The 26664-nt window shown below is 42.2% G+C and overlaps 1 protein-coding gene across 3 annotated transcripts in view; it reads right to left on the bottom strand.

Moving 5' to 3' along the window:
* ZNF385D (zinc finger protein 385D) overlaps positions 1 to 26664 on the bottom strand; it is a 921658-nt gene that overhangs the window by 236528 nt on the left and 658466 nt on the right. For all 3 annotated transcript variants that reach the window (XM_043454129.1, XM_043454131.1, XM_043454130.1), the window contains one exon: positions 24624 to 24766. In XM_043454129.1, the coding sequence (XP_043310064.1) occupies positions 24624 to 24766 (143 nt within the window). The remainder of the gene's footprint in view (positions 1 to 24623; positions 24767 to 26664) is intronic.

Genomic DNA, 26664 nt, shown 5'->3' with positions numbered 1-26664 from the left:
AACAGGTTGCCTGGACTGCGAGAGAGAGAGAGAGGAAGAGAGAGAGAGGAACTGCTATTGAATGGCTTTCGGAGTTTCAGATTTGGAAGATAAAACATTTTTGGAGGTGTTCGGTGGTAGGATTGCACAGTGTGAATGTACTTAATGCCCTTAATACACTTAGAACGGTTAACACAGGAAGTTCTATATTATGTATATTTTAACATGGTTAAAAAAAGATTAAGCCACAAAAAGGCAATTGATTTTTTAAAAGCGAATGCTTTTGAATTCTAAGAGCCGGGCTCTTGAATTTAAAAGCATATGCTCTAAAGGCCACGGTGTACAGAGGAGCTGCCACCCAAAGACAGATGGAGACACACGCACGCTCAAGTTAACAGCCTTTTCTCTCACTTCAAAAAACAAGACTCTTCTCTGGGCTGAGGCAGGCGGCAGAGAGGAGGAGGAGACAAAAACTTAGCGTTGGTCTGTAAATAATAAAGCTCGGGCTAAGTGGCAAGATGACCGGATGACCATGGGCTTTTGGGGGAAAGGTGAGAACAGGAGACGAGCTTCACCCCTCACCCCAACACCAGGCAAGGCCAGTAACAGCGGGAGCCCAGAGCCTTGTGCCCAGAGCCTGCTGTGGGGTGGGAGCAGAAGCCGCGTCTACGCGGGGTGGAGGGGGACAAGCGAGTGAGTCAGCCTCACAGAGAACCAGAGTGCTCAATGACCACCATGCGTGCAAGGGTTCTCACACACACCGGGGGCACCGACGCCAGCAGGGAATGCACGGGCCCCTTCAGGGCCCTTCCTCAAGGTGAGATCTTCCAAGGATCCAGCGAGTTATAGGAAAAGGTCCGAATTTATTTTTAAGATCCTTCACAGTGTGTAGACATTGCTGGAATCAAAGCAACCTGCAGAGACCCTATGTTTTAGAATGGTGCTGTCCAATGCAGTAGCCATTAGCCACATGGAGCTCTTGAAGTATAAATAAATTAAAATTAAATACAATGAAATGTTCAGGCCCTCAGTTGCATATAACCACATTTCAAATTCTCAGCAGTCACAAATGGATCCTGGCTACCCACTTAGGGCCGATAGGGACACAAAGTTCAACTGGACATGTGCTCTATACCACAGCCTATGAAATGTGCAGTAAGTAGTCTTTTACCTAGAAGGATAAAGTACATACCTTAAATCAAAAATACATTGTTGCAAAAAATAAGTGCTAGCCATCATCTGAGTCTTCAGTGAAGTTATGATCTTTTTTGCCTGTGGATGATTTGAAAAGCTGTGAGAATTGCTAAAATCTGACACAGAGACATGAAGTGAGCAAATGTTTTTGGAAAGATGGTGCCCAGAGACTTGCTCAACAAGGGGATGCTACAAACCTCCAATTTGTAAAAAGAACAAAAACAAGCCCCCACAATATCTGAGAAGTGTAATGAAACAATAGTGTATGGTAGTGTAGTATACCTACAGACACGAAGTTCAGTTTTTTGTTTTTTAATGTAAAGTTTACTGCACACATAGCCTTATGCATTACAAAAGATAAATGACACTTCCCTGAGACGGAACAGAATTCCCTGTTGTGTGACAGTGATCACAGCACCTCATTTTTAAGATACAATTGTGTCTTGATCCTCCCCTAAATGAAATGCCCAGCTAGGGTCTGGGTTATGGACGAAACTCAAAAATAGTTTCTCTGATGACTACTTCCAGCATACATCTTCTCATAAACACACAAAATAACACAAAATAAAAGTGTGTACCTATCTGAGCATAACCAAAACCTCAGGATCTAAAAAGGACAAGACGACCTCTGAGACTACATGGACAGTAGAGTCCTGGGCATCCTCTAAGTCAGGAAGCTCAGCATGGCCCTCAGGCAATGCTGCCTGAGAACATTCTGAGAATTCCAAACAGAGTTCCCAGGTTCTTGCCTCCACGGGGCAGAAACAGAATTGGCAACAGCTGTGCCGTCAAAGCCACACTCATCAGTTAACAGTTGTCCAAATCCAGTTGCAGCCAAGGCTGTCACTGATAAAATAAACAGTTGTTGGGAGGGAGATGGTACCGGCTGGTGAGGTCACACAGCAGCTGGGGCTTGGGCGTGAATGAAGAGACGCAGGAAGGAAGGGGTGGTGGACTCCAGAATAAGCAACCTACCCGCCCTCCGTCTCCAACCTCCCCCTCAGGCAGGATCTCAGCGGCACTTGGAACTGACAGAAAGGAGAGAAGATAAAAGGTCAGAGTCAGGGGGCTTGTTCCTGCCATACAGCCTCTATTTTGAGGATGACAGCAGAACTTAGAAACGAATGATAAACCTCCAAATTCACTGGCAGGCTGTGTTGAGGGATTTCGAGCTGGACTGGGAATCAGAAATACAGCGCTGGTTAATTAGCCGGTCAGCTAGTCAATTGCAGAAGGGGGTGCGGCACACGAGTTCCTGGAAAAGCTGAAGCTGCCTGTGGTCCCCATCTACTTCCGAGGCAGGGACCACCCTTCCCAGCACCAACAGCCTCTGTGCAGGGGGAGAAAAGACAGAAAGAAGGGGGGGCTCGACAAAGGTAAAGTGACTTCATTTCAATGGCCTGGGTTTCCCTGCTCGGCTTGAAGCCACAGCAGCTGGGCCCCAGGTCACCGTTAGCTTTTTCAGGTCCATGTTCATTTTGAGGTACAGACAGAAACTGCACATTAACAAACCTTAAAAAAGATACAAATGAATTTATTTGAAATAGACCCTCAGACATAGAAAACAAATTTATGGTTATCACCAAAGGGGAAGAGAGGAGGAGGGATGAATTAGAAGTTTGGGATTAACATACACAGGCTACTACACGTAAATGGATAATCAGCAAAGACCTGCACAGGGAACTCTACTCAACATCTTGTAATAACCTATAATGGGAAATAATCTATAAGAGAACATACATAAAACTGAATCATTTTGCTGGACACCTGAAACTCACACAGCATTATGTCAACTACACTTTCATAAAATAAAATAAAGCATTAAAAATGTAGCGAGCATCTCTTACACCAGCAAGGTTTTTTAGTTTTTGCACTTGATTAGTTTACAGTTCAATACATTTGAATTTCAAATTTGTCTTCTATGTCAAAGGGCAGCTAATTGCAAGAATTGGGTTGACATAAGCTTCTCCTTAAACTCAGAGGGCCCTAGTGCACAGAGATTGGGAAGAGGCCTAAAAGCAGAGCAGCTGCCCGTGGCCACAGGGCCATGTTAGATTTTTTAAGAAGGAAAAGTTTAGGGAAGATTTTTAAATGGCTTTTTCTTTTCAAAAATTGAGGAAGAGTGCTATATACTTGTGGGATGTGAAAACAAACCATGGAATGAAAGGCAACCGTGGGTTCGGTTTTGAGGAAGAAAAGGAAGGGAAATGCCATTCAGTGAGCACCTACTTACCTGGGACTGTGCTCAGCACAACAGTATAAACCATTCTTGGATTGGGAATTTTGCTTATTACTATTTTAGGCACTTTTATCCTTATTTTATACGTAAAGAATCAGTTGCTAAGGGAGCTGAAATAAATGGACTGAAGACTACACCTGCTAAATGGCAACGCTTCAGTTTGAACCACATCTTCATTTTCAGAGGTAAGCTGCAAATTTGCAAAAGAACTTAACAGCCAGAGATGCCAAGACTGATTCGTTCAGCCCATACTAAGTGGGTGTCTACTGTGTGTTCACCAGGACTGTGGGAAACTTGTCAAATAGAGGATGTGGAGAACATGTCAAATCTAGAGAAAATCTGCTCGCTCTGACAAGTCTATACCTCCACCTACTTCAGAGGCAGTGACAAAGAATGAAATTAACGTCTTCACTTTTCAACCCTCAGAGGCCTACTTAGGATGCTTCATTTCCATATTTCATCTGGGAATGTCTTCAGCCAGCATTTGGAGCCAACAGCCTCAGCTTAGGGATCGCACACAGGAGGCAGGGGAAAGTTCTGGGTTTCTGTGTATAAGGACGGCACTGCCCAGGCCCACGCTGCCAGACTCCTCGGCCTGCTGAAGTCAGAGCTGGGCAGAGTGACGGCCAGTCCAAAGTGATTCTGTGAGCTGTCATTCATCCTAGGTTACTGAGATCTTTTCAATTGGCAATCAACGTCCCAATGACACATGTAGTTTCTAATTTCTAAGCAAAACAGAATAGTCAAGAAAAACAGCAGGTGTAGCCAAATCTAAATATCTCAATATTATATTTACAGCCAATCCAAATGTCCAGAATAATTCTCATTATCAAAATCCTGATATGGCTCTTAAGCAAATTACAGTCATTTTCTCAGTACTAATCTTTTAAACGGATTGCCTAAATAGCATGTAATAAAAACTACACAAAACTTCAACATGAACGTCTTCTTATGATCTTACTGGAAATCATTTCCAGACCTCCACGTCTTTGGCAGAAGAGGCTAAATGGTAGTGATGAATCAATCCTGTTTTCCTTCCCTCCCTCCCTTTTTTCTTTCTTGCTTCCTTTCTTATTTCCCTCCTTCTTTCAATTTAATTACCACCACAGATGCAATGAATGCTTACTTTTCAAGAGCATTTTGGGGGCTTCCCTGGTGGCTCAGACAGAAAAGAATCCACCTGCAATGCAGGAGACCCGAGCTCGATCTCTGGGTTGGGAAGATCCCCTGGAGAAGGGCAAGGCGACCCACTCCAGTGTTCTTGCCTGGAGAGTCGCATGGGCAGAGGAGCCCAGCAGGCTGCTACAGTCCATGCAGTCGCAAAGAATGGCACACGACTGAGCGACTAACAGGATGGACGCAACAAACGCTTGTTTTTCAACAGCGTTCTAAGTTCTGAAGACTATCAGGTAATACAGCTAATTATATAACACCCATTAACACAGCTGAATCCCTAAAACAATGATTTTGTTCCAAGTCTGTTTCTTTTACCCACAGAATTAATTGTGGTAGTAAAAAGTGCTACTTCTTTTTTATCCCTGACTGGTTGAACAAAATAATTTCTTAAAGTACATCACTTTTCATTTTAAATGTAGTTTAAAAAAAACAAGTTAACAACTGCCTACAGTTAACTGTAGATTTTATGTGCTATAATATTATATGTCATCCATTACCAATTTTATAGGCTGAGCAGAATAAAATAATCATTGATCTTTCTCATCTGAATGCTATTAAGAAAAATGGTGTAAACTTCAACTGATTAAGTTGTTACTTAAGATGCTTTATTAAAATTTATTTTAAAGTGATTTTTCTCATTAAGACTTGACAAATCTGGAGAGCACTTCATTTAATCTCCTTTATGAGAATGTTTTGCATGCAAAGGACTCGAAGGGTTATGAGACTCCAGAGAGACTTGGGCGGTCTGGAGTTGCTGAGGCCTGCAGGCAGTTACTTCTTGCAGATCTGCTGTGCAAATTGCTTCTCCCACAAATCAAGGTGGGAAGAGAAGGCAGGGAATCACAACCTTGCTTACAGTTTTCGTTTGCTATAAACACCGATACAAACAAAGATTGCCAATTACTCTCTGTGAGAGTCTTACCATCTTTTATGATTACTTAATCAAAATGTCCCAAAACAGGAGTTCAGCAGATTTAAGGATGTGACAAAAGAAGTGGAAAAGACCTATCGAGAAATAACAGAGAAGAGACTGTCATTGCCGTTCTCACGACGACTCCAAACCAGCACGGTGTTAGCTCACTTAACTATGTGGTATCTCATTTAACTCACAAATAACCCACAAGGCGATTAGTAGCATCAGCTCCATATTACAGATGAGGAAATTGAGGCATAAATAGACCACGTAACTTCCCCATCACTGCATATTTAGTTGTAGTGCACCTAGAACACAGACCTCAGACTCTGACCCCACACCCGTCACCTGCAGCTCTAAGCCGTGCTCCCTGACGTGGGGTTCACAGCCAGGCAGCGCCAGCCTGGCCTCCGACTCCGTTAGAAGTGGGTGATCTGCTTTAGCTGCGCACTGGCCCCATACTACATAACAATAATGTGGTCAATAACAGTGTGTGTTACATCAGATACTTCCTTATTGCTTAGAACTGTGTGCACATAGACTGCTTAACTGTGGGCTAAACAAGCTTAGAAGGCAAGCAAGAAGAATGTTCTGGAAGAAAAGAACTCTATTTGGATAGCGCCAGCGGGTTTTGGTACTGTAGTTTATAAACATACCGTGAACACTATGTTCTCTTGGAGAATGGTGAAGGGAGTGGTCGTGAATTCATGTCCACAGAAACTACTTAGCGGGCTGACATCACGGAATTTTGCTGAACTTGCCTCAGAAGGGTTGTCCAACCACATCAAAAGCTTTCTTACCAAAAGTCACCCTTATTTCCTTTCTGAGGATATATTGAAAGAAACCCATTCCCTAAGAGTTTCCATTTATACAAGGAGGAATCTTGGCAAAACAGCTCTTCAGAACTAGAAAATATTTAGAGTTTCAGTCCTGTTACTGTATATTTGAAATAGCTCAAAGACCAAGTTTAATTAATTTATATTGAATGTAAAATTGGATATAGCTCTTTTATCATAAGTGCAAGCTAGCTAAAAGAGAATGAGATGGGATGGAATATTTTGTCCAATTCTTTGACATTGTCCAAATAAAAGCCCACTGATTCATTAAAAGGAATCAATCTGTCAAATTAATAGTATTGAACTTACTACTAAAATTACATGAAGTGTTTTGGTTTCTTTTGCCTGCCTCCTCATCTAAATTATGAGCTTTATCCTTCATTTCTTCTAAACATTCCACAAATATTTATAAATTCTGCTATTTTCATCTCTGAGAGTTATGTTAGTCACATAATAAATGCCTATCATTCATATATCAAAATAATTTCTTCCAGTTTCCCTAGATCAAGAATCTAAGATCTTAAAGAGAAAGACAAACTCTTGGTCATTGTCTAGCTCCCATGACTATAACTTTAATGGTAACAATATTTATTGACTTAATGAATGAGTCAAAGCTTGCAAAGAAGTAGGAAGTTGCCCTGTTCTTGAAGTGGCCATGAAGACTGTTAATGCCAACAAGCAAGTAATACCTACTCTAATGGCAATAGTATGAATATCTTATACTTTAAAATGTAAATAAACAATGGAATCTTTACATTCTAAAAACCCTAAATGAGACTAGTTATTATTGAAGTTTTAGTTTATAGTTATCCCTTACTAGTTCATATGATTTGTGGCTCTATATGATTTGCCAGCAATCAAGCTCATAAACACATTTTCACATTTCATATATATGCTTCTTTTATTGATACTCACATCTTGATACTCACATTATCAAGAGCCAATATTTATGGGAGCAAAGCTCATAATTATGAAACAGAAACTAATGATTTTGAGGCAGAATTCCTTAGGTCAAGTCCTTGCGATCAGTGTTCCACATTAAAGACATATTTGTCTTAAACAGTATAAATAAAATACAGGTTTTTATTATAATGGTGCTTTGTAGACCACTTCATATCTGTAACACTTTTGTTTTTCTTAAAAAGTAAGAAAAAGAAGAAACTGGAACAGATATGCCCAGGATAGGAGAGAGAACTAGAGCGATTTATTCTTCTACATCCTCTACTGAAAAACACAAGTTGTCAACATCAGTAAAAATAATGGCTACCAACCAGCCAATACATCCACAGAAAGATAGAAAACCTCCACTGAAGCAAGCCAATGTCCTAAATATGGAATCAGACAGTGATCACAGAACTAATTACGATATTTACAGTCAAACATTGAAGTTGGCAAGAAGATTCATAGATGCGACAGGCAGGGAAGCATTCAGAATCCTGGTATTTCAAAGACTGAACGTGTGGGAAGGATGGCCAAAATAAAAGCAGGAATGAGGCATGGCATACGGAATCAATGCTTCCAGACACCTATAGCATTGTATATTAAATGTAAACCGATCCCATGTGTCATAACTTTAAATCCCAGAAATGACTCCAAGAGCCAAAACTCAGTTTGAAACACGTTCCTTTGCTCTTGTGGTGAGTGTTTTTTCAGGATGTTCTTTGAAGCTTACTTGGCCCTCTCCAAGAGTCAAGCTAATGCCCTTCTCGCTGCCAACTACCTCTGGAGCCTTATTAACCAGGTCGAATGGGTAGCACAGTAAGCAGGGGTGAAAGAAGTGCTTACATTCATGCATTTGTCTATATTAGGCGTGGACGTCCTTAAGGGATACACTTTTCAAAATTCCTTCCAATAGCTCATCGGCATCTGCAAGTGACAAGCTATTTAGGATAAAGAGCACAGTGGATCACGCTTTCAAAAGGATTCCGAGAGCTGTTCAGGCTTCCCATTCTGCACATTCTCCTGTCAGATCCCTGACACTTTTCAGGGCAGTTAGACACCAAGGAATGCCGCCCAAGGCGCAGAGTGCTTCCTCCTCACTGCACAAACCCACAGCTTCTCGGAACAGTGCATACGACTTTGAAAAGAGGGAAAGTCATTGTGAGGCGTCAGATGAAGTCGTCAGCAGATTCGAAGTTTGCTGAAGTCGATGCGGGCTGTTTTCCTTTTTAAGGTGTATGCTAGCTTTTATATTTTTACTTTTTCCAGTGATATAGTTTTCAGCCACCCTTATGAAGTACAGTTGCTCTACTGCTGCTGCTGCTGCTAAGTCGCTTCAGTCGTGTCCGACTCTGTGTGACCCCATAGACGGCAGCCCACCAGGCTCCTCTGTCCCTCGGATTCTCCAGGCAAGAACACTGGAGTGGGTTGCCATTTCCTTCTCCAGCTCATGAAAGTGAAAAGTGAAAGTGAAGTCACTCAGTCGTGTCCGACTCCTAGCAACTCCATGGACTGCAGCCCACCAGGCTCCTCTGTCCATGGGATTTTCCAGGCGAGAGTCCTGGAGTGGGCTGCCATGGCCTTCTCTGACAGTTGCTATACCGTCTCGTGTTCATTACTGATGTACAGCAAACTGGTTCAGTTATACATCCATATTCCTTCCCATTGCAGTCTGTCCCAGGATATTTAATACAGACCCCCGTGCTCTGTGATGGGACACGGTAGCTTATCCATTCTGTACATAAAAGCTCACCTCTGCTAACCTCACCTCACACTCCATCCTCCCCCAGCCTCCTCCCTCCTGGCACCCACCAGTCTGTTCTCCGTGACATTTTTGAAAAGAAAAAAGTGAAGGAAATTTCCGAGGCTAAAAGCCTATAATTTATCACCTCATTTCTGTACGGGTTTATGATATTTTCATTCAACTAAAACTTAGCATATTCCATAAAGTGCATTTGCAATCACTAAACTCTATTGTGTGGAGGAAACAGTGCTTTGGTTCTGTTTGTATTTGGAATCTCAGCAGTCTGGAGTTTTTTCCCTCTTGTTTGAGTGGTGATGAGAGACTTCTTTGAGTTATTACTAAACATGGTTAGGATGTATAGACAGGTCCAGTCAATGAACTTTGAATTGGACTCTTTAACTTCTTTAAGAAGTTGTATGACAGGTATGGTGTAGTAAACTCAATAATCCTTGCTTCTAAAAGGAAAAAAAAAAATTCCCAATATACATAGAATGTACAAAAAAGGTACTGATGAACCTGCGTGTAGGGCAGGAAGAGAGACACAGAAGTGAAGAACAGACGTGTGGACATGGGCAGCCAGTGGAGAGAGCAGCCCTGACAGACGCACGCCCGTGGATAAAGCAGCTGCTGGCGGGAAGCGGCTGCAGAGCGTGGGCGCTGAGCTCAGGGCTCTGGGACGACCCAGAGGGATGGGGTGGGAAGGAGGGCGGCTCCAGAGAGAGGGATATACGCACAAATGTAGCTGGGTCAGGCGCCGGGACTACAGAAAGTAACGCAACACCGCAGAGCAATCCTTCTCCAATCAAAATAAATAACATGTATATCAAATAAAAAATAAAGCCTGTGAACACCCGGGGGGAAAAAAAAAAGAATGTGATGCTTATCTAAAAAGTATGGCAATTCCTTGGAAAGCAAAGACTTTTCAGCAGAAAATCAAGTGCTAACTCAACATTGTACATTTGCTGTCTGCAGCAACTTGCTTTAAAGGATGTGTAAATAAAGTTGGCCACTTCTCAGAAATATTCAAAGGGCAGTGTTTAAATGTGGATATTAATTTGCCCATGACTCTGAAATATCATCCCTGCTATGCTCAAAACTTGATAGAGCCTAGGACTACCTCAATCAAATTTTATTACAATCGGTATTAATAATAAAATCCAGACAATTTACTAACCTCACTGGCCTTTACCGAATGTGCAGGTGTTTAAAGGATAATGTCTACACTAATAAAACTTGAAATTTTATTTTAGTAATAAGTTGCCAAGCTTGGCCAACATGTTCTCCGAGTGACTTTGTAATCTCACCTAGCGTAGAAGGTAACAAGAGTCAGTGCATTAGCCTTTCTACCTAGATCCTAACCTAGATACTAATTTTGGCCTTTCAGCAAGTGAAGTCCTAGGTGTGACACAGAAATCTCAGAGCTGGGGCCACACTGGTCAGAAAATGCAAATGAGGGGCACATCTAAGTATTAATATCAGCTGAGCCCTTAGCAGATCATGTACTATAGGTAGTACATGTTGCAATGAAGTGTTTTGCTGAAGATGTGTGCAACATACAAAATTTGAAGTTTTTCCAATACATAAAAGACGTAGAATATATAATAATTATGTACTGCTTCCTTAGAGTGAGAGATATGGGCTTCCCTGGTGGCTCATATGGTAAGAGTGTCTGTCTGCAATGCTGGAGACCCGGGTTTGATCCCTGGGTCAGGAAGATCCCCTGGAGCAGGAAATGGCAGCCCACTCCAGTACTCTTGCCTGGAAAATCCTATGGACAGAGGAGCCTGGTGGGCTACAGTCTGTGGGGTCGCAAAGAGTCAGACACGACTGAGCGACTTGACTTCACTTACTTAGAATGAAAAGCTATGTTAATAACTATTTTTTCCAGATATCTCTTTTTTAAAATGAGAAAACTTGGACACTGCAGCCCTACAGACAGGTTCCTCTCCCTGACCAGGACTCGTGTGTCCCGCCCTCCTCAGAGCCGTCTGCAGCTAAGGCCTGACGTGCGGCCTCCCAGCCTGTGCTGTCAATCACTGACACCAGGCTCTCTCTCACTGCCACGTGATTTAAAAATGCACATGTAAGCTTTCCATAATTCTGTATGCAACTTGCAACCTGTGTTCTTCCCCACCCAACATTATGCTTTTATGGTATTCCCACATAAAAACAATTCTTTCATTTCAAATGCCCCTAAAGGTACCTTTCAAAAAAGATCTCAATATCTATACATCTATTTTGCCTTTGATAACCACATTAGCTTTTATGTATTTGGGGGTTTTTTGGCTAATAAACCATTGCTGGATAAGCCATAATGAGAAAGAATATGAATAAGAATGTATACACACACACACACACACACATATATATATACATATACACACACATACACACACACACATATATATGTTATACACATATATATATATATGTCTATAACAGAATCACTTTGCTGTATAACAGAAATTAGCACGACATTGTCAATCAATCAACTATATACTTCAATAAAATAAGTGTAATAAATGCTGCAGTGAACATCTTCAAGTTAAGCTTCATGAACACACCACGGCCCCCAGTGAAAAGCATATGTATATGCATAAACTATATATCCACATACGTGTTTATGTATTTTTTTCAAATTCTAACTTTTTACTATGGTTTTAGGTAAGCAAAATAAAAACAAACCCAGAGCTTAAAATCATTCTACTTTATTTTGCTGCCGCTTTCCAAAGCAGGATCTCAACCTAGGACATGTTAATGGATCTGAGAGGTAGTGTAAGAGGGAATTCAGTTAAAATTAATTAAGTTGATTCTGAAAATCAAATTAGTACTTTCCAATTTTTTTTAGTTAAAAAACGAAACAAAACAGAATTATCTGGAAAAACAAGGCCATTCTCCCCTACGGCCCATCTCACACAAGCTGCATCTATGTGAGTAGATATACCTGTAAATGTACAAAGCGCCAGAGAGGGCTGATTGCCTCCTCCTCCTATCCCAAATTCCTAAAAGAGCAGAGACTTGCTTTTCAATGAGGCAGGTGACAAAAGTCATGGAAACACTAAAGCAGTAGATACACAGAGATGCTCTGAAGAACACAAGGATGTTTGCATAAAACTAATTGTTTTTCTGTGGGATTGTTTTTGAAAAACTGGTGTAAAAATGTTCCCAACTTACTGTAGTACTGGACTATTTATTCTACTTTCTATTTAAAAAATGATTTGGATTTAGAAATCAAAATAATGAAATATCTTACCCTCATGTAGAGTCACTGAAATTTTCCTTTTTTCTTTAGTTCTCTAAAATCCCTCAGTGAGGTCCTTGAAGTAAATTTCATTTCAGAGTGTTCAAAAAGACAGTTCAGGAATTAACTGTTAATTTTACCGCTTTATGATTCCCCAAAACTCATGATAAAATGTGGCATAAAGGGCGTGCTTCAGACAAAGCCCAGTGTGAATTATTCCCCTTTTGCTGCTACTACTGTCTTGATTTATGCGTCTCAGGGAGAGCCACCCGCCATTGCCACACCTCACCAGGATCAGGGAAATTGGGTAGAGTAAAAGAATTTGAGTCAAATTGCATTTGCAGCTTCTTCAACCATACACCGTGCAACTTACCTAAATTTAATAACAGCTTCAAAATCCCTTCACTTGCAACATGTAGATGGAGCCCTGAAGCCGTAACAGTAACAGAGCATTGCTCCCCAACGCCCTCTGCGGATGGGCCAGCATTCCCATCAGTCACAGCCCCAGATTCAGGAAGTGAATGACCAGAAAAAAAAAAAATGACAAAGATATGCAAAACACAAGTCATAACTCTGTATTAGCATCAACAGATGTCAGTCTGCTCTCCTAAGTTGCTGTAATCTTCTAAAGGCTGCTCGCCCTCCCATCTCAGCACTTATCTCATTGCAGACCTGGAATCAGTTCTTGGACCAGTACATACAGGTCTGAGAACCATACTTTGAGAAGCAGTGAGTCATAAAACCAAATAGTCTGCTGGCAAAACGTTCTCATTCCTTTGACGAAGAGCCATGAGAAACAGCGTTAACATTGTTCTTTGCATTCGCGTTAGGAGGGTGTGGAGCGTCCCTCAAAAGACAGTCTGAGAAGGCTGCTCGTTCATCTGTGCTCTGCTGTGAAAATGGATTTTCCCACCAATTTTGGCCACAGAGTGGAATTCAGTGATTCTCAACCTTTAAGGGGCAAAGGAATCACATTCGGGAGGTTGTAAAAGATGTTCATTAGGGTCCCGACACCAGAGCCCAGAATTCAGAATTCAATAGAAGTCCTTATTATACAGAAACACGTAATATTCATCTTTAACATCTTTAGACACTCTTATGTGATCAATATGATTACTCTCATTTCACAGATGAGATAATGAGGACTCAGGGTTCTGACAAAGATAACATATTAGATCTATAGAGTTCAGATCTTTTAGAACCTAAATTTAGTAATTTTTTCTTATGTGTGAAGATAGGTCTTGAGTCTTAAAATTGTTACTAGGATGGGAAGATTTTTTAAATTTATTATCACTTTAAGTAATTTATTCCCCTAACAATGACTGGCCATGTTCAACATCAATGTTTGTGAGCGTGACTGAAACTCTAGATATTCTTTTTCATAACTGTTCAATCACAGCCAGGATGTTAATTAGGAAATAGTTTATTATCTTAGAGCTAAGCCTTCTAAGGAATTAAAGATTATTTAGTTAATTAGCTTGTAATGCATACTAAGGCTCTAACAATTGATTAAAGATAGTACAACTAAGAAATGATACAAATGAACTTATTCACAAAACAGAAGCAGACTCACAGACTTGGAAGACAAACTCTGGTTACCAAAGGGGGAAATGGGGGATAAATTAGGAGGCTGGCATTAGCACACACACACTATTATATATAGAACAGACAATCAACACGGCCCTACTTATAAAGCACAGGGAACTCTGCTCAATATTCTGTAATAACCTATATGGGAAAAGTATCTGCAAAAGAATAGATACATGCGTGTGTGTATATCACACACACACACACACACACACACACATATGTAATGTGCTGTGCTTAGTCGCTCAGTCGTGTCCTACTCTTTGTGACCCAGTGGACTGTAGCTCGCCAGACTCCTCTGTCCATGGGGATTCTCCAGACAAGAATGCGGGAGTGGGTTGCCATGCCCTCCTCCAGGGGGTCTTCCCACCCCAGGGATCAAACCTGGGTCTCCCACATTGCAGGTGCATTCTCTACCATCTGAGCCACCAGGAAAGCCTATACATATATATAAAATTGGGGCAAGTTATGTTACCCCAAACCTTTGGGTTTCCTTACCAATGTCATCCAGCTAACACCTTTAAGACGTAAGGCCCTTATGAAATCGGATTTTTTTAAAGGTGGGTATAAAATTGCATTCCTTAATAGCCCTTATTGCTTAGTTTGTGATCAATAATTTTTTTTCATAAAAGCAATATATCGTGCTTTATCTTCTTCCTTGGTTTATAGCAGTTACAGGGAGCCTGCAGTGGCTCCAAATAGAGAACTTCTTTACAGCATGTGTGACCAGTGGTGGAGAGTCCCTCTCTCCCAGGGGTAGCCTTATTTACTGTCATAGGAGACAGTTACGTAAGAAGCTGGGTGACAAGTTGTCAGAAACACTGCGGAGTGCCAGTGTAGGTAGGTAGACCAGATGGCTCTAAGAATCCTTTCTGGCTTGGGTGGACACCACAAAGTATCACAAACTGGGTGTTCTTCAACAACAGAAGTGTATTATCTCGCAGTTCTGAAGGTGAGAAGTGCAAAATCGAAGTGTGAGCAGGGTTGGGTGCATCTGAGGGCCGCAAGGGCAGGGTGGGTTCTGGGTCTCTTCTCGGCTTATAGAGAGCATTCTCCTTGTGTCTCTATGGCATCTGCCCTCTCTGCTTGTCTCAGGGTCCAAATGTCCTCTTTCATAAGGATACCAGTCATGATAAATTAGGGCACACCCTAATGACCTCATCTTCACAAAGTATATCCTTAACGACCCTATTTCCAAGTATGATCGAATTTCTAAGGCACCGTGGGTTATGAATGCTGCGGGCACACAATTCTACCCACAGTGATCTGATTCGGTGAGAAGCACCCAAGTGAGAGAGAGGTCAGGAGTCTGTTTTCTCTTAGCTCTCCCACTTCTGTGCCATGAAACTGGAAATGTCTCCATCACTCTAGGCTTCTCTGTAAAATAAGTGGTTTGCACCAGACACAAATTAACTCTAAAACGCTTCTTTCCTTTTTAACGTGTCTATACGTGTGGAGCAGGAAATCACCCAGAGAGTTTCTGGATCCCACAATAAACTAGGAGCTTAGATGGTCTCTTATCTGGGTCCTCATAGTGGCCCGGGACCACAGTACGAAATTCAGACTAAGCAAACAGGTCCAATATATACTTTTGCAACAGCAAAGCTTCAAATCCCTACGATTCGATGGGCTGAGAAAGGAAAACAAAGGTATAATGTGTATCATGCCTCAATCTTTAGTGAGAAAAACATGCTCACACCTCAAATATCACTGGAAGGACAGACACAGAAGCCACTAACCGCCCCTGAGAAGAGAATGAGGCCAAGGGGAGGCCAGAGAGGGGAATGCGTTCTCATCACAGCACGTTTGGAGTAAGAGGGAAATAGGCTTCTTGGTCAAAGTGTGCACAAGCGTTAAAACGGAAAAATATCTGTGTTGTCTGCAATTGTTTAGCCTTTTATTTTCAAGCCTAGATATTCTGTGTTTAAGTCATTCTGTGTTTGAGGGTCCTTGTAAGTATTCTCGACTTTTAAAATTTTTGGTTCACAGGAAGAGGTATGGCTCATGCGAATATTATATACCTGCTTCAACATGAAGACATATAATGAAAGATTTAATAACCACATGTTTTTTAAGATGCCTTTGCTATACAAATATGAAACACAATGCACAGAATTGGCTAGAAATCTGCTACATTTGTCTTCAAAGGGCAAGGAACTCAGTAATCAATACCGTATTTACTATGGCATTTTTCATCTGCAAAATTTCCACACCTTCCACCAGTTGTGACTAAGAAAGGTAGGTTTATTTTTCTACCCATAATTTCACCTTGGCTCCCTACCTAATTTACTGAGAGCAGCAGCTGTAAAAACTTCATAGGAACAGTTACTGATGTGTAAACTGAATTTAACTGATAGCTCTCTGGACCAAACAAACAGAGGGGTGATGAACACTGTTTCTGTAAGTCCCACACCGGCCAGAGGAGGGGGGGTGACCCCAAAGCGGGAGCAGGGAGCAGTGCACAGGCGGGGTGCGAGCACAAGTCAGAGTGATTTGTGAAAGGGAAGGAGACAGAGCGTGCCAGTCAACATGGCAGGCTTTCCACTTTAAATGTGGGAAATAAAGATCCTGACGGGTTTATATCCGAAGGTTAAAAAAAAAACCTTGAAATTTCCTATTTTGAGTTCTGTATTTGTGTCATTCACTTATAATATTATAAATGCATATTTAAACATATATTTAATGCATATTTAATGCATAAATGTATATTTAACCATATTTAAAGCATATATTATAAATGCATATTGTGCATTTGCATAATATTTATAAATGCATGTTTAAGGGTGTAGAGTAATCTCTATACATTAAAACACATTTAAAGCTGTCCTTTTAAAGTCCTAAAGTGCCTCACCAACATTTTATGGTGACAGCCCTTCTGGACTCACATGAAGTCGTTGATGAGAAATACAAAGGATTAATTTTAGATTATACTCTGTAGGCAGTACTGGGATTTTTACACCACTCTCCTTTTCTAAAGCTGGAGTAATAAACATATGACCCAACACAAGATTGCGAATGTATATTAAGCGGATAGTTTGATGCTATGCTTCCTATGTTTCCTAATAATTGCTTAAATTGATAACTTCTGTTATACAGAAATGATCTAATGTATGAAGCAGTGAGTACTAAGATTTTTTAAAGTTTCATGTTTCTTATTATACAACTGGGATGACTTTTTCTCCTCTATCAGTTACCTGTCACGCATTTTTCTGTCTGTCTACCTACCTATCTGTCTATCTGCATCCATCTACCCTCCACCCATTCACTCAAGAAATGTGTGCTGAGGGATACAGAACACAAACTTATGGCTACCAAACGGGAAAGAGGGCTGGGGGAGGGATAAACCAGGGGCTGGAGAGTAACGAGCACACACCACCACGTGTGAAATATATAAGCAGCAAGGACCTTCTGCATAGCATAAGGAACCATAATCGGTCAGCATCCCGGGATAAACCACAGTGGAAAAGAATATATTTATATACATATGACTGAGTCGCCGTGTTCTGCACCTGAAACTAAAAGAGCACTGTAAGTCAACCACCCTTCAGTTAAAAATAGACGTGCGTTGAGTCTTTGTGATATTCCAAGCTCTGTACCTTAATGAACAAGGTAAATATGGAACTGATCTCAGATCCTAAATTCAACCTTAACCTTTACCATATAGCTTTTTTATAAAAAGTCAATTTATTTACTTTAATTGGAGGATTAAAGTAGAACATGGTGATGGTGTCTGCCATATAGCAACATGAGTCGGCCACGCGTGTACATGCGTCCCCCCTTCCTGACCTCCTCCCGCCTCCCCCCCACCCCATCCCTCTGGGTCGTCCCAGAGCACCGGCTCTGGGTGCCCCGCTTCACACATCGAACTCACACTAGACAACTATTGGACATATGGTAGTGTAGTGTTTGTTTCAGTTCTATTCTCTCAATACCATGCAGCTTTCTTTGCTCCCCTCCAAGTGACCTCTCTTTCCCTTGACCTCAGGTAGCACTTTAATTGCTGATTTAGTTACTGAGTCCTTTATAGAACATTTTAACTACCCTACCCCACTTTCCCAACAAAATGCTGGCATAGAGCTCATTGCCTAATGGAGTGCCTTATATCCAGATGTTTAACCACTTGCTGATAGAAAGGTGTTACTCTTTTAAAAAAGTGACAAATCAACTTGGTTGATGCCATAGTCACAAAGACCGTCCCTCCCTCATCACCTCTTCCTCTTCTTATCTTTGCTTTTATATTTCTAGGTCTACTAGGGTGTCAGACACACCCTCAGTGCTTAATAAATGCCCAGAGAGTGAATCGGCGAGTAAGATGAATTACTTCTTACCCCTCCTCGTACTCTCTGTTGTTCTTATTAGCACTATCCTTTCCATAGATGCTTCTTTAAAGATTCATTTATTTTTGGTGGTGAAGCATGGCATGTGGCATTTCAGTTCCCCAACCAGGGACTGAAGCCGCACACCCTGCATCGGAAGCACAGGTTCTCAATCACTGGACCGCCCGGGATATCCCACCACACAGGCTTTGATGGAGCTACTTTGCAGAGGCTGATTTTTCAGTCCATAGAATTATTCCAGTGAGACTTGAAGTTTTACAGAATGAAGAAATCATTCAGTGAGTAAATGAATGAAAAACTCACTCATCTATTTTTCTCGACAACAATTTTGAAATTGCAATGCACATAAAAGTTTAAAAATTTCATAGGAAATAGATTTGCTTTTATTCAGTTGGGATGCAAGTGATGATTTTACATACTTGGTCCATAATCAGTATTTCATTACTGGCGGCTATAACCAATACCCTGAACAATGAATAAGTAAGGCTCCAAGTTCTTCTGGGAGCTAAAACCCAACCATACAAGGGTCATGTGAGGTAGAGCTGTGGTCATTGATACCTTCAAAGGTCCCCAAAGCCCCACCAGACAAACACAAAGGAGGGAGTTCCACAATAGCAGAGACTCGGCTCGTAGTTCTGCGGTTGAATCCTGAGGGCGCGGCACATAGTAGGCCTCAATAACTGTTTGCTGAGTGAGTGAAGACACGCTCTGCGGGAGTGTCTGATAACTGTCTCAGGGGGCTCCTCAGTGGTAAAGAATCCACCTGCCCGAGCAGGAGAGCTGGGTTAGACCCCTGCTCTGGGAAGATCCCACCTGCCACGCAGCAACGAAGCCCGAGTGCCACAGCTATAGAGCCGGGGCTCCAGGGCCCGGGGCCCCAGCTTCTGAAGCCCGCATGCCCCAGAGTCTGAGCTCTGCAACGAGGAAGCCCCAGCTAGAGAGCAGCCCCCGCCCCCTGTGGCTAGGAAAAGCCCAGGCAGCAACGAAGGTCCAGCCCAGCCAGCAAACAAGCAAAACGACGGGAAAGAGAGGCCTGCCCAATGCGTGTCATCATTCTCCTGGCGCCCCCTCCCTCTGCCCACATAAATGTTCAGGCCCTGTCCTTGGACTGCTAAGTCAGACTCTGCACTTGACACAGTTCCCTTGATTCTTCGCAGGCACCCCCAAACATGGGGAGCATTCCTATAAAACACATCACGTTCACTCGTCTGCCCCCAACGGACAAAACTTCCCAACTGAAAGTGACACCACATTCAAGTGTACAGGGCTAGCTGTCTGTAAGGTTACTGCTGTTCTTGAGAAATGATGTCAGACGTTAGGATTTGATCTCTTTCTCTCTCGGCCTCTCTCTTTTCCCCTTCCTTCCTTCCCATTTGTTCCCTCTCTGGAAATGAAATAATATGACACAGAGGAAGAGCACGGAGTCAAATTTACATGCTAATTTCCGTTTTTAATGTTCAAAAACATGTTAGTCAGGGCACCCTGCAAAGCAAAAGCGTCTCCCCCCGCATTTGCACACCTTTCTGCCTTCCTGCCCTCTGCGCGACCTCCTCACCTTGCCCTGTGCATCTTCTGGAAGAGACGAGACTCGGTATTTGCTGAGTATCTGGCATCTGCAGGTGCATGAGGCCAAGCTTACCCATTTAATCTGTATGCCAACTAGAAACCCGGTCATGGGAGGGGAGCAGGGAGCCAGGTTCACTGTCGGCCCTCATCAACACATCCTCCAAGTGCTACAGCTTTTTAATGACACTCTGAATGCTCATTATTGTCATGACTGCTGAGCAGAATATGAGAAAGTATGCTAGAGGAACAAAAATCAGAAAGGCAGCTCTGAAACCCTTGGAGAAACTTGTCTGGGAACAGTCATTTTTTATGGGTTAGGTCCAATCGAAACGGTACCCCAAGGTCTTACTCACTCAAGTCCATTCCTGGTTTCCACCTCCAGCGTTTTAAAGCCCAGCTACCTCTCTGATAACAAACCTAAGCGATACTGAGTCACTGTTCTTTCATGGAACAGGACACTGGGGCTCCAGGGCACTTAGCCTCTTGCTCTAATTGCTGAAACGTTCACATTTTGGATTCCACAGTCCTTTCATCCTGCTGTTACGCCCTGTCTTCTGCTGACAGCCCCTCACTGCCCCTCCTTCTGGGTGGTCCCCTGACATCCTAAGGACAGGAAGCCCAAGGTTTATGTCCCCACAGGGCTCTGCCCGCGAAGTTCAGCCTAAGAGTCACTGAAGATTTGGGATACATGTCTTTGGGATACCACATTAATGATGCTGTCACATCATCACATCCTACTGTGTGGTACATGATATGTATTTGTCAAATTACGGATGACCATATTGATCACTTGAGCAAGATCAATGTTGCCTGCTAGGTGTCTCCACTATAAAATTCCTTTTTCTTGTGGAAATATTTGGAGACTATGTAAATACAATGTTCCCTATTGCACCTTCATCTAGTATGCTTATCATCCATTGATGTCTCTTGCTGAATAATGTTTGCAGAATGGTAATTTTTTATTTTCATTTTCCTATGTTTATTCATTGTATTTTTTTTTTTCATTGTATTTTAAGTAAAGGCTTTACCTTCTCTCTTGTTATATCTGTGTGGAATAATATATTCATAGTTATTTCAACGGGTTATAATCTCTTGTTATCTTTTGAAAAATCAAAAAGCATGGGATTTGGATGAAAGTAACTGGGATTACTGGGCATCCTGTATTTCTGCAACTTCCTGACTCCATGAAAACAAGCTGAAAAACCAAGAGCCAGCACCAGTCCTCTCTGACCTTTGTTTGCCCAGCACCTCCAAATGTTTTGTAAGCATCTAAATCCTTCTATTAATTCCCTTCCTGTTTGCACGCCGAGAATAGTTTCTATTTTTCTCACCAAACCTTCACTAAGACAACCTTTCACTCCTGTCCTTGAGTGGCCATTCTATATTACACATCATTCTCTATAAAAGAAACTGCATTCACAAATATTTCTTTATTTGTCCAGCTTCTCCTTTATAAATTATTTCATGGCAGAGGTCACAACATAAATTTTGTTATCACTATTCCTAGCATATAATAGACGCCTGATAACTAGCAGTTGACTAAATGGACCACATTCATGCTACTTAGGAAATGAATATTTCTTTACTATCAATAAATAGCATTAATCTATTTCCAGGATTGGTTCCTTTCAAGAAATGCACATGCAGAAAGGGATCACTGAGCTAAGCGTGGTCCTAAGCACTGAGACTCCATTGTCTAAAGAGACGGAGGTACGGGGTGGGGGTACGAGAAAAAGTCAAGGACACTTCTCTTGTCTGAAAGCTACTGGCTACAACAATCCTAGGTGAAGGTAGCAGCTTCTGTTGCTACTCCTCATGATTTGGCTGTAAGTAGATTAAGGGATCCCAATGGCTTTGTTCAATGTCCTTTTATGTATCCACAGTTCAGCTCCCATCCTACAGCCATTGTTTCTTTCTCTCCTAACTGCACTTCTTTTTTCCCAGATGTTTCATGATTCTTCCTGACCCATATCTGAACTCAATGGTTTAAACCCTATTTAAGGATAATAATCAGATATATCCAATTATGTATTTTTTACCTGCATATCCTTACTTTTTTTTTCCCTTTGCCATCCTGCCAGAGCATACCCCAAATAGACAGACGATTCTGTACTCACATCCCCAGAGAAGGAATACAACAAGAAGACAGTCTCTGACCATCATGGACTCTGTCAAAAGGTCAGAGGAAAGAGGGCCATGAGGTAGCAGAGAGGTAGCAGCACTGGGGCACATCTGGGTGGGCGGGGCCACTGAAGCCTCACACGTTTGTGTGCCCGCAGTGGAGAACTGGGGCCCAAAAAGCCACGTTCATCAGGGGTTCATCATCCCACAATCGCCTGTGTAGATCCATCCCTTGGTGAGCAGACGAACTCTCCCCCCAAAAGCTGGGTAGATAGCCTGTTAGATTCCAGATCCTTAGCACATTCTGAAACAATTAAATTTCATTTCCCTACAGACTCATGGAATGAGCTTTTGAACCAGAAATAAAATCAACTTACAGCAATAAAATGTTATAGTTAATATACCCTGAATTTGTGCATTGAGATTTTCATACCTGCTACAAAAGCAAGAACTCAGGGTGTTACTCAAAGAGATGCTCTGTACATCTGGGAATTACAGGATATGGGGCTTTGCAACTTTTCACTCATTTGGAGACACAGACTGACTTAATTTTGGACTGGTTGTGATTTAGTCAGCACTGGAAGGAAATAGCCAATAGGTGTAGCAACATGGGGTCTCTTGATTTAACTGGAAAAAACACCAGCACAAGTCCAAATCAATCACATAAGAAAAGTAATCAAGTAAAACTCTGGTAATCCATTAGTCAATGAACTTCCACATTCAAAATAAGAAGGCTACTTATGAACATAATACCTGTCACTCAAACAGCGCTTGTTATAGGATGAGCCCCGTTCTAAATGATTTAACCCACATGATCAAGACCACATGCCTAGGAAATAGGTTAGTTATTCGTCCCATTTTACAAGCAAGGACACTGAGATACATAGGGATTATAGGACCTAGCCAAGGCCATGATGATGGTGAGAAGCAGTTCTAAGACTTGAACCCAGCCACTCTAGCTCAGAAGCCAAGTGGACCACCACACAATGCTGTCTTTGTCCACAAAAGCACAACTATTTTGAACATTATAAACCCAAAGGAAGAGATCATCAGGTCCATTCCCTTTATTTTATAAAGATGAGGAAACAGCAGCAAAGAGGATAAAGAGATTTGCTCACTGTCTTATAACTCAATATATCACTCATCTTCATTTAATGACAAAGAACACTCACTGTCAATCAAATTAGTCATTTCACTTTTCATGGTTCCCAAAGGGCAAATCAAAAGTTTAAAACCAAGTCTTTGGCAACCTTGCAGGAATTGTACGTCGGCTTCTCCAGAGCTGTGAGTGACAGGAGGCCAAGTGGTCTCAGAGGCCTGGTAAAGCACCTGATGGATCGGCTCCAGTGTCTGGGAAGAAGATGGTGCCAAGAAGCCACTTACCAGTGGAGCAGGCAGGCCATTCAGAGAGCGGGAGCCCAGGACTCTAGTGTGGTCGCTCAACGACCAACAAATCTGATTCTGAGCAAGGTTTTCCTCTACTTTTATTGAAATACCTAGAACTAGAAACCTTTACTTTGGAAATATGATCTTTATGCTGCTCTATTTATGGCTCATCCATTTCAAAATAAGACTCCTATGGAAAATCCTTCATGTTCCCCAAAGCAAAGCAACCACTGTGATTCTCCAGTGTCCTTCAGTAAAGGCGAGCACAGAACCGTACCCTCTCCTTGGCAGGGCCAAAGTCCTGTGATGAAGCATAATTAAAGCAAAAGAGACCCACTTCTGTCTCCTCAAGGAGAATGACCTAAATGTGGACAGACTGCTTTTTTCTTTTTAATCCATCATGGAGGTCAGATGTTGCAACAAGAAGCCTGTATTATTTAGCTCACTGGGCCTTCAGAGACCTTACATCTTAATCCCCTTGGCCTTGGTTGTGTTGACAAGTTCTGTCATTGATAAACTCAGACCTGCATTATAACAATCATTGAAAGATGAATCAGATATTAGAAAACAATGTCACTAACTGGCTTCTAACCTTTTCAACCCTTATTTCTATTTTCATCCTAAGAATATTCTCAGTGCTTGTACAAAAAAAAAAAAAAAGGGATGATGATGCATATGAGGAATCTGTCAACTTTTAAAGACATGAACAAGAGTGAAAACAGAGGCAAGTAAGTACTGTGCTGGTGTTGAGAAGGCTGTTGACAAAGCTCCCAAAACATGGTTATTTAAGAAAGACTTAAGTTGAGGAACTGTGTCTGGGAAGAAAGAAAAAAAAAATTCTTTCTACCATAAGAACCCTAATTGCTTTTAAATTTAGAGGGAGAATGTGCTTTATGCATAGAATCTATCTCTGGTGTGATGATCAGGGTCCTCTTTATTAAATTAGAAAAGAAGTAACAGATTTGAAAATTAAAGTAGAAGGCCCAGAGAGAAGAAACATACATTTAAGTTTTTAGACATCGACATGAATCCGAATGCTCTCTAACACATTCATTACCTTTCAGTTAAACTGAACTTGGCATAGAAAAGAAACTAATAAAATGGCTAGTGTTGCCCAGAAAGACACTAAAAGGGAGGCACAGATTCATGACCCACCCCATCAGATGCAATCTCTGTTCCTCTTTCTCAAAGGAGGCTGGCTCTGGGGACCTCACACAACCAGGCAGACAACTAACCTAGTCATCCTTTCGGCCAAGCTACGGAGTAAAGCGCAAAGTAGAAGGGAGGCCGTGGCCAGCTCACCCCTGGCCCTGAACGCTTTCCAGTGCCCACCACCCTGGCCCAGGCAGACGGCGCAGGACTTACCGCATTAAAATTGGGGAAGAGGTTGACTGCGGCCGCCGTGTCGAGAGGAAATGGAAGAAACGGTTTAATGTCCAGCGACGGTTGCAAAGGTGGGGCTGGCGGCCGGACCAGGGCTGGGAGAGCGGGGCTCTGGCATGTGCCACCTGCACAGAGGAGAAGAGAGAGCACGGTCAGGGTCCTAGAGCACAGAAACTCACAGCACACAGTCACCCAGGCCTCTCTGAGACCAAAATGCCAGCTTTCCAGGTCACTGGAGAAAGCAAGACAGGGAGCGAACCGACCCCGAAGCCGGCCACCCAGCAGATGTGCCGGTGAGCAGAGGGAGCACCATCACTGCTCCTGTCCCTCTTGGATCAGGACTATCTGCCTACGTAAGTAACTGTTAACATTTCAAACATTTCATAGCCCACAGTCCATTCTTCCTTTTCTGCCTTGAGCTCTGGATTGAGTAACCAGCAAACCTATAACTAAGATCCCTTGATTCAAAGGGAAAACCCTTCCAATGCTCCCTCAACCCTCTTTGAAAACGAACTTTGGCTCAAAATATGCATCCAGTCTGAGTGATTCTTTCACAGAACTGCTCTTTTCCACCACGTCCCAGACTCTGGCAGCAAGATGCCATGAAGCTGGCACGGGAAAGAAACTTAACTACAAACACGGGCAGCCATACCTGACAGGCCTGGAGACCAGAGGCTTAAAACCAGCAAATCCAGCTACAAATCACCGGATCCCTGAGCTACTCAGCACCCCGGCGGCTTTAAAGATTCAAGACTACCTGCCCCCTTCCTTCCCAGTCACGAGTAGGTGGAATATAGAAGGTCATCAACGAGAAGGCAGTGGAATGTTACGGCAACAGAGACACCTCCTTCGCACACCAATGGGCCAAGGCTGTTTGCAGGAGACGCACACCTCTGCCCCCCGTTCTAGGATTTCACTGCATTCGGAAGCTGAAAGGAGCCCACCTCCTTGTTCCGTCTCTCATACTCTGGTAACGTTCCAAAACATCAATTTGTCATTAATTAAAGGCTGTTTGAGTCCTAGGAAACTGTTAAAATATGCCAGCATCCTTCTAATCTGAGAGGCAAGCAACAGACTGTAAAAACCTACTGGTGAGAATCCAAAGAAGCATTAGGAAAACAAAACGCGCTGGGATTTTTCCTTTTTCTCACGGAAAAGAATTCTAGCAGACAGAAGAGAGAAGAAAGGCTCCTGTTTGTGCCACTTCCTTACCTGCCACCTTGCTTTTAAAACAACCTAGAATGAGATCCCATCCAAATTATACTTACAGATCTTACCAGGTCAGCTGCACACAGACCAGCCTCTTGCCCCCCATCAGCTACCTGAACAAAGGTGAACATTTAAAAAATGATTCCCCCATGTCAGATCAACCCTATTGGACCAGAGGATCTCCCAACAAGGTGGGTGACTTCACATCCACAGCAGAAGCCATCAGTGCAGGATTTAATTAACCATACCAAGAGAACCATTCGCCCTCCTGGCTACAGGTATAAAATCAGCTGGCGCCAAATTAACAAAGCCAGTATTTGTCCCACACTTTCTTACTTCCCTCTTGAAACGTTCTTCAACAACAAGGCCAACGACATCCAGTTTGAAACAACAAACCAATTAAAGTGAAAAATAGTAAGGAGTCAGGAAATAGAGGGCTGATGTTAAAACAGAGGGAGATAAAAGCAAAATAAAACAAGTTACACTCACCAGAGCATACTATAAACTTACTTTATTATCCGCCTGGTGGTATAGAAAGGGCATTCGTAAAACTCTGGTGATAGGCCTATCAAGAGTTTAGTATTGCTACCAATTTCTCTTTTGATGAAAAGTTAAAGAACCAAAATAAAATTTTGGTTGGTGCCTCTTTAGAAAACTCAGAAGTAAAATAAGTTTGGGTTGAAATCTGAGGTGCAGTTTAACATGTCCGCAAATAATAGTGAGCTTTAAACATACATTTTAAATTACTATTATCTGTGTCAGAGTCATGCTTTGCAAAAGGTATTCATTCATGTATACCCATTACCTTGTTTGA

The sequence above is a fragment of the Cervus canadensis genome, chromosome 31 (assembly GCF_019320065.1).
Source record: "Cervus canadensis isolate Bull #8, Minnesota chromosome 31, ASM1932006v1, whole genome shotgun sequence".
NCBI lineage: Eukaryota > Metazoa > Chordata > Mammalia > Artiodactyla > Cervidae > Cervus > Cervus canadensis.
The sequence above is the reverse complement of the archived record's forward strand: the minus strand, read 5'-3'. Positions and strand labels throughout refer to the sequence as shown.